Below are 16,787 nucleotides of genomic sequence, written 5' to 3' on the forward strand. Positions count from 1 at the left end.
AGCTGTCATGTCGGTGGGAGACAAACATTTAATAATATGAAAACCTTTAAACGGAAGAAGGAAATAAAAAGATAAAGGGCAAATTTTATTTTAGATTCCTTCCTGGTACATATATATATTTATATGACAACAAGGGGATGAGAGAGCTTTATCAGCCCCCCATTTGAGGATTTATTCACATTGTCCTAATGCTTACAGAGAGTGGGGGAGACTTTAAAAACGATAAAGTCAGTACAAGTGGTAAGGAAAGCACTGAACAGGGGAGATTGATCAAATAGCTGAATGACCATTTGGAAAATGGGGACAATTCTTCATCTTTTGTATAAGCACTTTGGGATCTACAGAGTGCGCTGTACAGGTGTTTGGAACTGTCAGTACAGTTTTACAGAGCAAGCAGGAACTAGGGTTCCTAATAGAGACAGACAGTAAGGATAGCCTTAAATTAGTTATATAGGGTTAAAGCCCTCTTCATTTTCAAAAAGTTATTACCCAAAGCTTCCCTCTGCCCAGTCTCCCAGGGATCATTACGGGGGAGTTCTTGGCAGTTTGGTTTGAAGCAGGCAGACAGATAGGTACACCAAACCCCCAGACTATTTCCTAACTCTGCATATATCCCAGCTGTAACTTAGCAACCTATGCTGGGCACTAGCATCTAAACAGAAATGCGGTCTTGGAGGAGGGAGGTTTAACTTTTCATTAAGCACCACTCCTCTTTCTACCCTTTTCTGTTCAGATACCTTAGAAACAACAAGAGAGACACTTTAGAGAATATTTTCCAAGACAGCAAAAGGAGTTAGGTACCCAATTCCTGTCAGCTTTCAGTGGGAGATGGACAGCTAATTCTCTTTTGTGCCATTGAAGAGTTGCCTCTTTGTCACCAAGACATACATTATGAGATAAACAAACATATCTCACCAACCCAGAGCCTATGAGTCAGCTGTGGCCATAGAAGTTAAGTGTTGATGATTCAAACTCTGCTCGTTTCAAGAGCCTGCTTGTGAAAGCCACTGTCAGCTTGTGATGCACAGTCATGCTGACCCACAGGCTTCAGCTAACAGAGATGCATTAGAAATACTTAGGTGGATGGATACTAGCAGGAATAGGGGCTTGCTCATGTTCTTGCAAGGTTTAGAAACTATTTCTACCTGGCAGGCTCATTTGAAAGATGGCCTCTCAGATATCTAAGAGGTGGGTTGGGACTTTCCGATCTTTTCCCTTCACCCCGTCATGGCTATTTTCTCCCTGCTATCCTTGGCAGAAGTGCTACCATGACATGAGTTTTCTACAGCAGACACACGAGGGTAAAGGAAATAGTACTACCGACCACTCACACAGCCATTTCAACAGTAGGTCTCAAACTGCTTTACAAAGGAGGTCAATATCATTATCCCATCTGTAAAATAGAGAAATAGAGGAGCAGAGAGGGGAAGTGACTTGCCCATGGTCTCCGAGCAGGCCAGTGGTGGGAACAGAATTCAGATCGCCTGAGTCCCAGTCCAGTACCCTAGCCACCTGCTTCCCTAGTTTTCCTACAATAGCCCTTGGCATTTGTATAGCCCTTTTCATCTGAAGATCTTACGCCACTTTGGAAAGGCAGGTGTCATCCTACTCTTAACTGAGACACAGAAGTAAAGTGACTTGTCCAAAGCATCACCATGAGTCAGTGACAGACTGGAACAGAACCCAGGACCACAATTTTCAGAAGCGACTAATGATTATGGATGCCCGACCTGAGCTGCCTTAAAGGGATCTGGCTTTAAGAGCGTGGGTACATGACACCTTGAACGCATGGCGCCCAAAATCAACAGTCACTTTTAAACATATTACCTATCTCCTTGCTCTCACGTCTGCAGCTTTAACCACTGATGATGTGGCCAAGTGTTGGTCAATCGGCTGTTAGAAGTTAATGTTCGTAATATTTCATTACACATAAAGCTGTCATCCCCTTTTTCACAAGTGTCCACATGGGATTAATCCTTCTCAGTCTACACCTTTCAGGAATATCATAATTTCCCAACAGAAATCAGTTTCACCTGCCTACAAATGTAAGTGCTCAGAAGGCAATGAGAACACAAAGGGCAAGATCTCTCCTGCCTTGTACTGTAGCAGCCCGAACACCCACTAAATTGTGCTAAAGAGTTTAAAAACAATAAAGTAAACTTCAGGTAATATTTTGGATTGCAAAATGAGGATAAATTCAATGTTCAAACAAAAGCTGATAAAATGCCATTTGGAAACTGAAAAAAAAAAACAAAAAACCCAAAATAAAAAAAGAACCTGACAACAGGTTTCAGAGTAGCAGCCACATTAGTCTGTATCCGCAAAAAGAACAGGAGGACTTGTGGCACCTTAGAGACTAACAAAGCTCCTGATGGGCTAAGACCACTGACTATCATGCTGACCAGTAGCGTCTCACTGGTTTCTTGTGCTTGCCTGTTGGCTCGTCTTATACTTAGACTGTAGGCTCTTTTGGGCAGTGACCATCTTTTTGTTCTGTGTTTGTACAGCACCTAGCACACCTGGATCCTGGTCCTTGACTACTGCAATACAAACATTAATATATAATATTAACAAATTTATTCCGCAAATTAAATGTATAGACACAAGTTAAATGTGTAATAAATTGCACCAACTTGGTGAGATTCATCCTACAAAAAAAGAATTTCATCAACAGTACAAATGATTAGTGCAGTGTTGGGCTTTTCTGCTCTAGATCCGGTGGTTTAAAAAAATTACAAACCATATACATTTTAAAAAGACAGCAGGCACAATGGGAGTTTTCGCAAGCACCAATGGATATGAAGATCTTGTCCTTGCACATTAAAAGAATAAAGGCTGCCTTTATTTTATCAATGGTTTTAATCAATAAGCCGTGGGAAAGATGGTTAATGTCTTGGATACAGCTGTTGAGTTTCCTCTTTTGTTCAAACACCCTGCCTATGCCATAAAAGGGAACATACGGGGATAAAATTCAACTCAGCATGGGATTTCTCCTACTTAACTAATAAGGCCTCCCGTTGCTTTGTTTCTGGAGATTGCTTTTCCGAACTGAGTTTCTCTGACAAGCCAGCAGGATATATAATGAATCTGAGGCAGCCAGCAGAATGCATAGGTGAAAAAGCCCCACTAATCCTTCAGTCTTCAGCGTGGCCAGCAGGGGAAGTAGAAGTGCAAGCTTCATGGTTAGAACACACTTCCAGACATTAAGAAACCAGTTCAACCCTTCCTGGGTACTTTATAAAATTACTTCTCAACGCAATTCCATGGACAGGATTCAATGGCCTCGTCAAGCTTGCCTGCTGATCCTGAATCTTGAAGCAGCAGCTCTCCATGAACACGGGCACACGCATATTATATTTATGACACTAATGGAAATAAAATCCACTGGTTATAAGGGGTCAAATCACTGCTGGCATAAGGGGGTGAAGCCAATGGAGTTATGGCTGAAATGGATTTGGTCCCGGCTGAGTGGAGATTGGGACAAGTTATGATGTTGGGAACCCTGAGAACAACAGTATCTCAGCCCTGCCTAGGCCACTACACTCCAGTGCTATTTTCTCCTCAAAAACAAACACTTCCTAATTGTACATAAAACCAAACATATGTAGCCAAACAGCTGGAAATACAAACTACAATGCCTGCAGTGTTAATGAGCAGAGATCAATTCTTCATTAAGTGTTGTGGCATTGCCACATTAACTTCTGCAAACAAATCCTGCATCAACACTGTAAGCATTGTGTATCTGCTCTCCAAAAGAACACACACACACATTGCGCTGCCCAGTATAGACATGTACATTCACCCTGGATGTTCATTCCCAAGGGGGTTTTTTTGTACATATGGAGTGATCGTTTTTGGCTGCAGCCATAAGAGCGTGCTCCTTACGTACACCTGTGTTCTGTCATTTGCCACCTGTTCCCCCGTTCCTGGTACAAGACAAAGCACAATGAAAGCTGACACACAAAGCACAGGAGATCACCACCTCTCCTCTAGCCCCCCAAATCTCTCAAGGCACATGACACTGCCATCACTCAATCCCACCCACCCTTTGTAAAGGCAAAACAAATACAGAGCTCTTCTCTGTTAAGTGTCAGTTAAATGCTTGATTCCTGGTGTGCTAGTGAGATAAAAGCATAAACTAATGGAACCTAACTCCCATTCCTGATGTTTCCATGGGAAATATTAATTCTTTTAAAAAACATTTGCTGATGGGTAAAACCACTTGTTGGTCTTCCCACAGTAAAGATCACCTTTAAACCTCCTACCCTTTGGGCAAAGAGATCCCTTGCCCCTTTCTATTAGATATTAAAGGGCGATTATATGTTTGTTTACTCATGGAGCTCAAACACTCACTGGACAGCTAGCTTTGGTGTGCTTCTGGCTCCTTCTCTAGCTCAAGTCCATCTTCTTACAAGCCAAGATTATTGCCCTAAAAATAATCTGTTAAGTGTCTCTCAGAAATAGAGGGTAAGGGGGTCGGGATGATTCTAAACTGAGAAAGTTAGAACTCCTGTCCATCCCTTCCCACATCCAGAGAGGGAATTGTCCATTTGCACAGACTGAACCAACGGCTCCTCCTTTGCTCCGGGTTAGTGCTCTGAATCGGAGACGTAAGAGGGCTGTGTCCACCTCCACACCAGCATATCCTCTCCTGCTATTCGGTGTGACTCCGTCTGAATCCGCGATTCGTTGGAAGCCAGGAAGTCCACAGCTCTGTTCCAGACCCGCTTCATTTTTTTCCTGGAAGTAGCAGCAAAACGGAATAGTGATTTCTGCCTTATGTTTGCTTGCTTAGCGCACTTGTCACTGCCTACAAAGTGACTCTTAACCTCCTCCCATTGCCTTCCAATAGACAGTAAAGGAGATCAAAGCGAACATTCAGAACTAATTCTGAGACAGTGCGTCAAGGCGCCAACTCTTTATACATGGCTCTAATACTGTGGAAGATGAGCCCTCCAGGCAGTACAAGGAGGCTTATGGATTGCACAGAATTCCAAACTTGAATTGTGGTGCAAGGAGACCCCAATTAGTATTTTTCCCCAAGGACACTTGCAATAACGTTTGCAGAGCTCCCTTAGATTTTAGAACACAAAGTGGAGCTTGCCCCAGTTCTGGATCCGTGTTTAGTTGTGCTCCCAACTTTCAGTTCAGGACCGCATGCAGGCAAATAAGCTCAAACCTTTTTGATCAGATCAAACCACATCAGACCTTTTTCCTACCAGTAGTACAGTGACTGATTAAGGATGAGAATGATTAAGGCTTTGTCCTTCATAACAGCATGGATCTCAAAGTACTCTATAAAGTAGGGACGATCTCCATTTTACTGAAGAGGAAACTGAACTTTAGAGATGAGGCAAATGGCATACTGCAGCAAAGAAAAAACAGGACCCCTGTCTACTAACGCCCCATTCTGTGATCCAGCTACTTGACCACACTGCCTCCTTGAAGAGCAACAAACCCAGTAACCTACCTGTAACTGGATAGTGTCTCCCAATTACATTTGCCTAACTGGCAATTGCTTTGCTCTGGCTGGCAGGAAACCCAAATTGATTAATGAGCTTAGTCTCACTCCCATGGCAGGCAATGCACAGAGCCATTCAGGAAAGAGCTACTCTGATGCTCTGGCTACACACTGGATGCCTCAATTCTGAAAGGCACAGCACTGCAGTCCTCCTGGCCAGATGATAGGTCAGAGCGGTGGAGACGCTCAGGATAACATCTGATTCAAGTTTAGATGAGGGAACACAAACGGAACACCCAACAGCCAGGAAAAGCAAACAAAAGCTAATTTCTGCTTGATATGACCATGACAGCACACCTGTGTGAGTGTTCAAAACGTCAGCACTAGGAGAAGAGCTCTGCGTGGCTTGAAAACTTGTCTCTCTTGTCAACAGACATTGGTCCAATAAAAGATTGCCTCATCCACCTTCTCTCTCTCTAATATCCTAGGACTGACATGGCTACAACTACACTGCATAGCACTAGGCTGGTCCCATTTATCCCGAGTGGGTTATAACAGTCTGGGTTATGTCAGAATCTGTTACAATCCCAAAGGCCAGACTCATTCCTCTAAAACTCCTCACACTCCACTCCCCAACAAGTCTGCTTCCAGTCGGTTACCCACAAAGTACACTATGACCTGAGCTGAAGGCCCCCTTCCTAAAGGGAAAGGATTTGCTCACCTGCTTTGGGGTGGGATGAGGGTGTCGCGAACGTGAAGGATGCCTACATATGGGTATCGCTCCAACCTCTGTTCCCACTCTTTGTAGTGATCCTGGACAGCAGCTGTAAGAGGAAACCGAATGGGGCAAATGGGGAGTGAAACTGTCTGAAACGAAGAGACCATTTTAAATTAGATCGCCAAAGAGCAGTTGGCCTCTACCTATGATTTTCTTCACCATTTCATACATGGCCTGCTCCTCTTCTTCCATCTTCCGCCAGTGATACTTCAGGAGTAACAGGATCCCCCAGAGGGCAATTAGACCTATGAGTGGAAGAACACAAATGGAAGCATGTGCACTCATATACATGTGTTCAGTGGATGTGAGCTGCTCTATTTCCTACTCTTATCAGAGACTGGTTTTGTTCTCTGCTATCCAGGGCCCGCCTGGAACTATATCGGAGTTATTCATGTTGTTTACTGTGACAACCACAACGCATGGGAATTCTGAAACGGACAGTGCTTGGAGTCAAACTCCCAAGGGGAGGGATTTCTTGGCAGACCTCACCTGTAGTGTTCCCTTCCGCCAGAAAAATCAGGATGACGACTGGTCTCTACGGCATTAAAATTCAAGACCCCTCACTTTGACAGAGCCCACCCCACAATAATCCAGAAGAACAGTCGTGCTTCACTGCTCTCGAAATAAGGGGTCAGAAAGGAGAGGAAGGAAGGCCTTGTGGTTAAGGCACCAGACTGAGACTCATGAGATGTAGATTTAAGTCGTGACTTTGCCATCTATCTCCTTTATGACCATGAACAGGTCACTCAGTCTCTCTGTGCCTCAGTTACCCATCTGTAAAATGGGAATAATGATACTTCCTTTGTCTGTCTTTTGACTATTTAGATTATAGGCTCTTCACAGCATGGCAGGAACTCACCATGTGTCTGTACAGCACCTAGCAGTTGGGCCCTGATCTCAACTGAAGCATTTGGGCACCACCACAATACAAAAAATGGACAAAAAACAAAGAAATACTCCAACTCATTAACAGTGATGCCAGAAGACTGAACAGTGTTGTACAAGGAAGGGATGAGAACTGAATCTTTGGGCAGGTTGTTACTAGACTAATTTTGCAGGCCATCACAACGAATGCTTGAGAAACACTTAAATGAGACAGACAGCTGATGAACTTGGTGGTTTGAAATAAAGGAAAAGCACTTACTGCAGGACAATGGGTCTCTACAGGTCTCCTTCTATTGCTAGATCACAGGTTAATTAGATAGAAATTAACTCACCAAGAGAATTCCTTTAACATTTATCACTAGTTTAATGTGGTTGTGGGAGTGGTTATACGGACGGGGAAAGCTCAGCTATGAAGGCTAAAGGCTTACTCCAGAAGAAGATGAAAAGGTTCATAATGGCAGTGCTTATTGCCCGGCGGAAACGACAGCCTAACCCCATCCGAGGACGGGTGGATTCGAGGCACACCACCTGGTCTACACTGGTAACCGGTTCTGATGGGTCTTCCCCTTTTAACCTGATGGGAAAAGGCAGAAAACCACCTCTGAAGAGTGCAGACACTCCAGCAACAGGCTTTAATCAGGACAAGGTACGCAAACACATTGCAGCAGCTGTAACTCTTTCAGCAAACCGTGTAGAAAACACTAAAGCATTCTCACTACTGGTCTTTCCAGAACATTTCAGCACTGGCTGCTTAGCACGGGAGGAATATGGCTTTAGAAAAGGCAGCAGGATCAGAACTCCCACTGGTAAACTGAAGTCTCCCTCTGCAGACGCTTTGACAGCACTTCTCAGGGTGCAGAAGATTCAACTTTAAAATTGGATTCCCCTCTCCCAGCATAGAGAAATGGAAATGTTTACTGAGTCACCCATCAGCAGTTGTGCAGAGAGCAGCTGGGAGCATGTGAATGTCTGTGGAGCCTGCACTGTTTTCCTTGCTACAGATAAGCATAAACAGTTCAGCTGGAAAAGTGACACCAAATCAAATATGGCTAACGTAAACCAGACACAATCTTGGAAAGCATTTATGGCACAGTTCATAACACATTCCCAAATTCATTCGTACATCCACTACGCAATCAGATTCCCTTTGCACTTATAGCACAGAGAGACAGACCAATCTACATCTATGTTTGCTTCCTTCTTGGATCTATTAAATCAGTAGGCATTAGGTAAATCCAACTGAAAGTGCTCCAATTTGTAAGAGATGGATTAAGATTTTTTTTTTAAAAGCTACCAATTCACTCTAGAGATGTAATGAATAGCCCACTGTAGACAGGTAGTGCAAATTACTTGAACCCTTAGTCCAGCAGCATACAAACAACAAGCCATTGGCAGCTTACAGTTTTTTAACTGAGCCTTGCTGTAATTGGAGACACCCAACTGTTTCACAGCCACTTTGTCTGATTTATAGTCCAAATCTTAAATGAATTACCAAGCACAGCGATCTTATTTTGTTCTGCTTTTACTAGTGCAGTGTCAAAATAACTTCACATAACGTCTGTGAAAAGGCCAACAGCAGGTTTTTAGCACACTCTACATTCTTACTGAGTTTCACAATGAGCTGCCAAACACTGGATCAATTTGGTGAGCTGTTGATTAAGTTGTTAAGAATGCACCTGAAGAAGTGGGGTTTTTTACACACAAAAGCTTACGTCCAAATAAATCTGTTAGTCTTTAAGGTGCCACCAGACTCCTCGTTGTTGTCGTCTTTTTTTTAAAGAAATAGACAACACCTGGAACATTAGATTACAGCAGTAGCTGTAGGGGGCAGGTTGGGAGGAAAAAAAAATGGAATTCTACGCAAGCTATGCCCACAACTCCAGTGTTTCTCCTGAAATGAGTTACATAGCAGTGAAAGAGCTAACTATATTGACATTTCAATTATCATTACTAGACCCCAGAGTTAATACTGAATGGAGACAGGTCACATCTTTGTGAGTTATGTTAGTATGTCCACTGACTCAGGAAGACAATACTGCATTGGGTTAACATTCTGAATGTTATATTCAACTATAAGGGCTATAAGGCTTAATATTTTGTTTCCCTGCATCATTAGATCCTTCAGAAACTCATAGAATCATGAGATGTGCTGGTATGGCATAACAATACATGCTAGTTCAATCTAATCTCTGATAACTGCAAAGGGGCAACTTCAGATTGCTAATAATTTCCTTCCTTGACAGTTCTCCAAAATAAGTTTGCTTTCAAATAATGTATCTGCATTTTGGTGCTTTAAACTATGTCTATAGTGGGTCCCTGCCTACAATTAGTGGTTCTTAATATCTCCCACACAGTCCATGAGGATATCCGAATGAGACAGGCAGAGGAGCCTTTATAAATATACAGAAAGGACTTATATAGCATTTTATATTTTTCAAAGGGCTGAACAAAACCTTAAGCTGATTTTCACAGGATGATGATTTCTAACTAGACAAAATTCAGGATTGTCAAATACAAATATTCCTCCCTCCCCTCTCAAGTGTTAAAATCATGGCTGTCCATGAAGCAGAAGAGGAACTACTCTATCTCACACAGATCCAGCACCCGGTAAAGGTAATGGGAGCCTTTCCATTGATCAGGTATTCTGCTAGTAATACATACTAATGCAGACACACTCTGAAGATGCCATTCAGAATTTTCTTTTTAAAATAGCAACCCTCATCCTCAGATCCCACAGCATTTTACTCACTAACTAGATTGCTTCAGTCACTACTGAAATTCAGTCACCTCAGTAGTGGAATGCAGCTGTACATTAGAACACCAAAGCAGCATTTGCAGCAGAAACACTGGAGAGAGCGGTATCCAGTGGAAAGCGCAGGGGAGAATTTTAAAAGGCAGATTATAATCACACAGATTTGGAACATGGGCAGGACATGTGGACTAACACTTCAAATTTTTTTGCAGCGCTGTTGTAGCAGTGTTGATCCCCGGATATTAAAGACACACAGCGGGTGAGGGAATATATTTTGCTGGACCAACGTACGTTGGTGAAAGAGACAAGCTTCCGAGCTACACAGACCTAAAGTAGAGTTCTGTGCCACTTGAAAGCTTCTCTCTTTCACCAACAGAAGTTAGTCTAATAAAAGGTATCACCTCACTCCTAAATCTTGCAGTAAGTACCAGGGGATCTTTAATAACCACAAGAATTCAGGACCTCAGATTTACCAGTCATCTGAAAGACAGCAGCTCCACGAGCACAGCGCCGGGACACTGACTCAGGAAAGAACATCGCCTACCGAATCACCAACAGTTACTGCAGCACGCTACTTGTAATCTGGAGGTTCTCCCATTCAAGTACTGACCACCCCAATCCTGGCTTAGTTTACGAGATCTAACAGGATAGGCGACATGCCAACAAGCCAATATACACTAAATATCAAATTACATAAGATCAGCCCGTGCTGTGAATTATAACTTGAACAGCTTGTGCAGCCACTCACTCACCATATCCCTAAATCACTGTTACTGTTCAGTATCCATTGCAGGGCATCTTCAAACTTCTCTGGGGAACTGCCGGTTACATTCTACGTGAAAGAATTGATAAAAAGATTAGTTCTGCATTCATTTGCGAAGGTGGAACAACATTATTGCTTTGCCGTAAAGGGAAAAATTGCTTTACCTGTATTTTTTTGCTAGATTACTTCTTATCAATTTAACTAACTCGGCAAACTGGCAGAGAGGCAAACCAAATCTACAGACTGGCCTGGAATCTTGACTAGAATTTATAACTTGGTACATCATACATGAAGCACACCGTAAAACAATATTCTCCTTATGTTTCTGAGACTAACTGCTAAACACAACATAATCTTGCTGACAATCTTCTTTGAAGAAGTGGAACATTAGATCAAAACAGCCTGCCTCCTATCACTTGGGGGTGAGTTGGGGAAAACCTTACTGCTTCCATTCCTCAATACAGGGACGTTTTTGGCATCAAAAGACTGACAACTAAGGTGGAGCAACAATCATTAGTTAAAAATTAGTTAAAAAAATCATTAGTTAAAAATCCGATGAAGTGAGCTGTAGCTCACAGAAGTTTATGCTCAAATAAATTGGTTAGTCTCTAAGGTGCCACAAGTCCTCCTTTTCTTTTTGCGAATACAGACTAACCCGGCTGCTACTCTGAAACTAATCATTAGTTAGATTTACAACAGCTAAATTAGTGTTGACAGAGAGATGGAGTAGAAGATTGTTTTCTGAAAGAAATGCGGAGAACAGGACTGGCCAAAGGAACAGCTGGAAAGATTGGAAAGACTCAGAACTGGATGAAGAAATGAAGCAGATGGTACATTGTTATATAAAGCAATAAATAACAGATAGAAAGAAATTAACTGCAATACACAACAATTAACACTCATTCCAATCCTACTTACCGCCACATAATCCTTTGCTTCACTAACCAGAATGCATTTACTTTTTAGCTTCTCAGGGTTTCCACACTCAAAACTACCTAGAAAACAAGTCGAATAGATGGAAACAACCCTGAAAAAAAACAACTCTTAAACAATCAGGAAATGCCCTGAACCATCTGGAAGTGTTATTCTTTTAAATCACTTTTAGCTGTAGCCAAAATGTTTACACAGAAGACTGGAGTTAAATATTCTAGCCAGATAATTTTATGACCTTTAATAAAATTTGTAGCTACTGTATATAGGCTAAGACAAGGGTTCTCAAACTGGGGGTCGGGACACCTCAGGGGGTCACAGGGTTCTTACATGGGGGGTTGTGAACTGACAGCTTCCACCCCAAACCCCGCTTTGCCGCCAGCATTTATAATGGTGTTAAATATATAAAAAGCATTTTTAAGTTATAAGGAGGGGTCACACTCAAAGGCTAGCTACATGAAAGGAGTCACCAGTACAAAAGTTTGAGAACCACTGGGTTAAGATAAGGGCAATCAAATGTATTGCTTCAAGGTATACGCTACCCACCACACTAGCCAAGAAGAATACGGCCATCTCACTCTACAAAACTGCACATTTGGCCAAATGCATTAGGGACACTTTCCATCAGGTATGGCGGATGTTCAACTTAACTGAACTTAAACTTAACAAACCCAGACCATGAAACCCTGACTTGAAAAGAAGTCAGAACAGACGTATTAAATAATGGCTACTATGCTTTTGAGTACAAATTTTCAAAAGTGATTTAGGCACTTAAGAGCATAAGACTCACTGAACATGTACAGGAGTTGGGCTCCTAAGTCACTTTTCAAAATGGAACTCAAGCACTTTTGACAATTCTATCCATTAGCACAATATTAATAATATTTGCTTGACTGAATAATGAGAAAATATAAGAAACTTCTGACTGCATTTCCTTCTCCAACATGAAACCACTAGTCATTGACCCGGGCAGCCGCTTGTATTCTAATGTCTGGTTGGACTGTTTTGGCCAGTGCTCTAAGCCAATGTTTTACATAAACATATAGAAACGTTCTGCTGTTAGACTCAGGTGTCTTGCAAGCATTTGAGGCACTGGGTTTAAAAAAAAAAGTTATAAAGTTGAGCATTTGCATCTCAAATTCCCAATATATGATCTGCAAATAAGGCCGCCACCATACAAATACAGGTACCTTTGCAGAGACATAAGTGCATCAGTACAGCACAATTCACATTTAAAGAAAACATTTCCTTCACCTTTTGCCTGCTTTCTCAGTGCCCCTAAAGTCATTTGCACAAGGAAAATGTCCAGCCAGCTGGGAGATGCAGTTTGCTCAACCCTCCTAAGTGCTTTATAATGATAATCAGAACTCACCAGCTTGTATTGCCAGGTAGTTATATAATTCATACAGCATGGCCATTAAAATGTCCTTCTGTTTAGCTTGACAGAACTGAAAGTCACAAATAGATAATAAACATCAATAGCAACAAGATAGCAATTAGATCAGCCAAAATAAAAAAATAAAATACTAATAGAAGTGTATGTTCAGTTGCGCTCTACTTCAACTTGGTAAAATTAAAATACAGGATTACTGAGGCAAAAAGTCTCAGGGCCTAATCCTGTACATTGCTGAGCACCTCCTGTGAAATGCAAATGCCTCCAATTCCCAATCATCATAGCCTTCTACTCCAACAGCAGTTGAGGGAGCAGTTCCTTCAAACTCAGGTACAGTAAATAGATTTACGATATACTTCCCCAGAACATCACAAGAGACCAACTATCAATTTACCAGCATATATCACCACTCTGAATTTGATTCAGAATTCTGTCTCTCTCAATAGCACATTGTGGAATAAATCAGGGCTGCATAAACACATCTCAACAGAGATTAGGGATTTAGCTTTTTAAAGCTTCTATTAGAAAAGATGACTATATAGGCAAAATCTCTGTCACAAATCAAAGTCACTTCTGTTACAATTAACAAAAGAAAATAACACCAAGTGATTCAGATCTTCAGTAGCTTAAATCTATAACTTTCACATTCTTCTATACAGTCACAATCTAGTCTGGCCTGCAAAAAAAGAAAAAGAAGCCTATTAAATCTAACTCTAGTAAACCACTAAATTCCTCCTGTAAAATGATACAGGCTATTTGGCAGTGATATTGACAGTAACTGATTTGTGAAATTTGCTAGAATAGTTAACGGTCTTTGAGATGCCTGCCCCTACAGTAAGGATTTTTTTAAAATGAACTTTAAATTTACACTTACATCATCTGTCCTTGTCTCACAATCCACAGTTAACAGTTTAACTGAGAGAGAGAAGAAAATAAGGGTTAGTCAGCCGGAAAATAAAAACTTTGACAGAGAAAATAACTAGTAGTTAAAGCAGTGATTAAAAATAGCTACTTTTAAAGCATCTGATTCTTCTGCCATTCATCCCATTGAGTATTACCTTACTAATCAAACAGTGCTATTGAAACAACTAAGGTAGGCCATATCGAAACCTAAATTAGTAACATACACATATCAGGGCAGAAACAGGGAATTTTGTTCAGTAAGCAAATAGTTTGGAGTTTCCAAACCATTTTGCAAATAATTCTAGAGAGAAGAGATGTTTTATGCTCTTGCAGTATTCACTGACTTTGAGAAAACAGGGCCGCCTGCTCACCTACTCTATGCACAAAACACCTACACCTGTGTTGCGTTTTGGCAACCACACTTCACAAATTCCTTCCACAAACCCTTTTCCTTCATTTTGGAACCAGACCAACAGAAGATTTCTGTGAATTTAATCTAGCAGGAGACTTAATCTGCTACAGTAGGGACCTAGCATGTCACTTTTTTTGCATATTTAAAATCCAATGTTCTTGGAGGTAAGCAGCAGAAGGCAATTTCAAGTCTTCTACCTTTGAAGTGGTCAAGATCAAGGACACTGGATGACTGTGCTTTGTATAAAATGACATTAAAACAGATGATGGGCAATTATATGGGCAGTACATCATTATGATGGATCATAAAATATGTCCTCATTGCTAGATGAAAATTTAACTCCCCATAAAAATCTATGGTTTTGAAGAATCTCAAGCCAAGTTCACTTGAGGAAAAAAAACAACACAACCACAAGACACTTTTCCATGACTAACAAGGTGCCCCAGGAAAAGGGACTGGGGAGACAAGAGGCAAAGACAACACATGAGGAGAGGGAGAAGAAAAATAAATGCAGTGAAGATGGACAATAGGGGGGATGGAAACAAGAGGGGACTGAAGAGAAAGAAGGAGAGGAAAAGGGGAGAGGCGATTTAAAAATGAGTTTAATCCCCCACGTACGGTTCTCCTCTGCCCCCAGAAGCCAGGCTGGCCAAATCATCTTCACCCAGAGGATGCCTAGGAAAATCACCAACAGCACCAGGGTGGCCAGGTACAGGAACCAGGAAAGGTAGAACTCCAGACCCCTACCCTTTCCTACTGCACCCTGCTTGGGGGCTGTCAACTGACTTGTGGAGGTTAACCCTTCTCCCCCTGTCCTCCATGGGATCCTGCGGATTAATCCCCCTACTACTGTTGTTGTCCCTCCCTGGGTGCTGGGGGTTAACCTCCCGTCTCTTGTCCGCCACTGGGTGCTGGGGGTTAACCCCCCGTCTCTTGTCCGCCACTGGGTGCTGGGGGTTAACCCCCCGTCTCTTGTCCGCCACTGGGTGCTGGGGGTTAACCCCCCGTCTCTTGTCCGCCACTGGGTGCTGGGGGTTAGCTTCCTTTCCGTCTCCCATTGAGTGCTGGGGGCTAAACCCCTTTCTACACCTCGCTGGGTGCTGGGGGCTAACCCCACATCCCTCATCCCCCGCTGGGTGCTGGGGGCTAACCCCACATCCCTCATCCCCCGCTGGGTGCTGGGGGCTAACCCCACATCCCTCATCCCCCGCTGGGTGCTGGGGGCTAACCCTCTTTCAGTCTCCCACTGGGGCCTGGGGGCTAACTCTCTTTCAGTCTCCCACTGGGGCCTGGGGGCTAATCTGTCATCTCTTGCCCCGCACTGGGAGCTGGGGTTGAACCCCCTTTCTGCCCTCCACTGGGGGCTGGGGGCAAGCCCCTCGGGGGCTGCTGTCTTCCCCAGAAGGGCCCAAGGGTTTAGCCCCGCTGTTACATCCCTGTGAGGGGGCTGGTACCCATCCTCCTCCGAGCCCTCCTCCTCCTCACTCTCCCTACGGCCCTGGCTGTGGGCCCGGTGGGCCAGGGGGCTGGGCTGGCGGCGAGGGCCGGAGGCCGAGGCCGGCTCAGGCCTGGGGGCAGCGCCTGTGCTCTGGCTCCTCCGGCCGGCCGCCGCCTCGGCCCGCAGGCGGCTCAGCTTCTTGGCGTAGAGCTCGCGGGTGGAGTCGGTGATGGGCCCCGGCTGGAAGCCCAAGGCCCGCAGCTCGCGGCCGAGCTCGGCGTCGGACGGGCCGGCCATGCTGGGGGCCGCTGCCGCCTCCGCCCGCAGGCGGCTCAGCTTCTTGGCGTAGAGCTCGCGGGTGGAGTCGGTGATGGGCCCCGGCTGGAAGCCCAAGGCCCGCAGCTCGCGGCCGAGCTCGGCGTCGGACGGGCCGGCCATGCCCGGAACTACCGCCCGAGCGGGGCCTAGGCCGGAAGCGCCCTGCGGGAGGGGACGCAAGGGCCGCCATCTTGGGAGAGGCGGAAAGGCCTCTCGTCTCCATCTTGGGAAGGTCAATGTAAGCGCTTTGTGACGCCTAGCCGGGCCGGTGCGTCCGCCATCTTGGGAAAGTCAACCATTCCCGGACACCTCCCAGGGACGCCATCTTGGGGAGGTCAGAGCTCTGGTCCCAGGGGCTCTCTCTTCAGCCCTTATCATGCAGGGGCTGGGCGGGAAGGCTGTTTTGTGCCCTTCACAGGAAACAAGTTACACACAGGAGGAGGGGAGGGAGGGGGAGGGGGAGGTGGCTAGCTCAGCCTTTTATTTGTGACTGAGCCAGCGAAATGCCCTCATGTCCCGGCTTCCAGATGACCCATCGGTGGCACGTGGCATTGCCGGGGGGCGACACTTGGACGCCCCGTGGCATTGCCGAGGGTGACCGATGAGAGGTTGCATTGCCGTGGGGCGATGCTTTGGTGGCAGTGCCCTCCTGGCGGGAGGGGGGGCTTTGGTGCCAGGCTGCAGCGTGGCATGATGGTGGCCTTTGCTGCAGGGTGACAGGCGGATACTGCCGGGCGCCTTGGCAACAGCCTCT

General features: G+C 44.3%; 1 protein-coding gene across 1 annotated transcript; it reads right to left on the bottom strand.

The window, feature by feature from the left end:
• Positions 1–64: 64 nt before the first annotated feature.
• LEMD2 (LEM domain nuclear envelope protein 2) lies at positions 65–16,169 on the bottom strand. The gene is made up of 9 exons (XM_084611025.1): positions 14,896–16,169; positions 13,837–13,877; positions 12,942–13,017; positions 11,558–11,634; positions 10,629–10,708; positions 7,553–7,698; positions 6,383–6,484; positions 6,183–6,285; positions 65–4,740 (listed from the first exon to the last, which is right to left on the bottom strand). Exons 1-9 carry the CDS (start codon positions 16,151–16,153, stop codon positions 4,590–4,592), a joined length of 2,034 nt encoding a protein of 677 aa, XP_084467151.1. The 5' UTR covers positions 16,154–16,169; the 3' UTR covers positions 65–4,589.
• Between the last annotated feature and the right edge of the window lie 618 nt (positions 16,170–16,787).

The sequence above is a fragment of the Lepidochelys olivacea genome (assembly GCF_965140295.1).
Source record: "Lepidochelys olivacea isolate rLepOli2 genome assembly, chromosome: 21".
NCBI classification, from domain to species: Eukaryota; Metazoa; Chordata; order Testudines; family Cheloniidae; genus Lepidochelys; species Lepidochelys olivacea.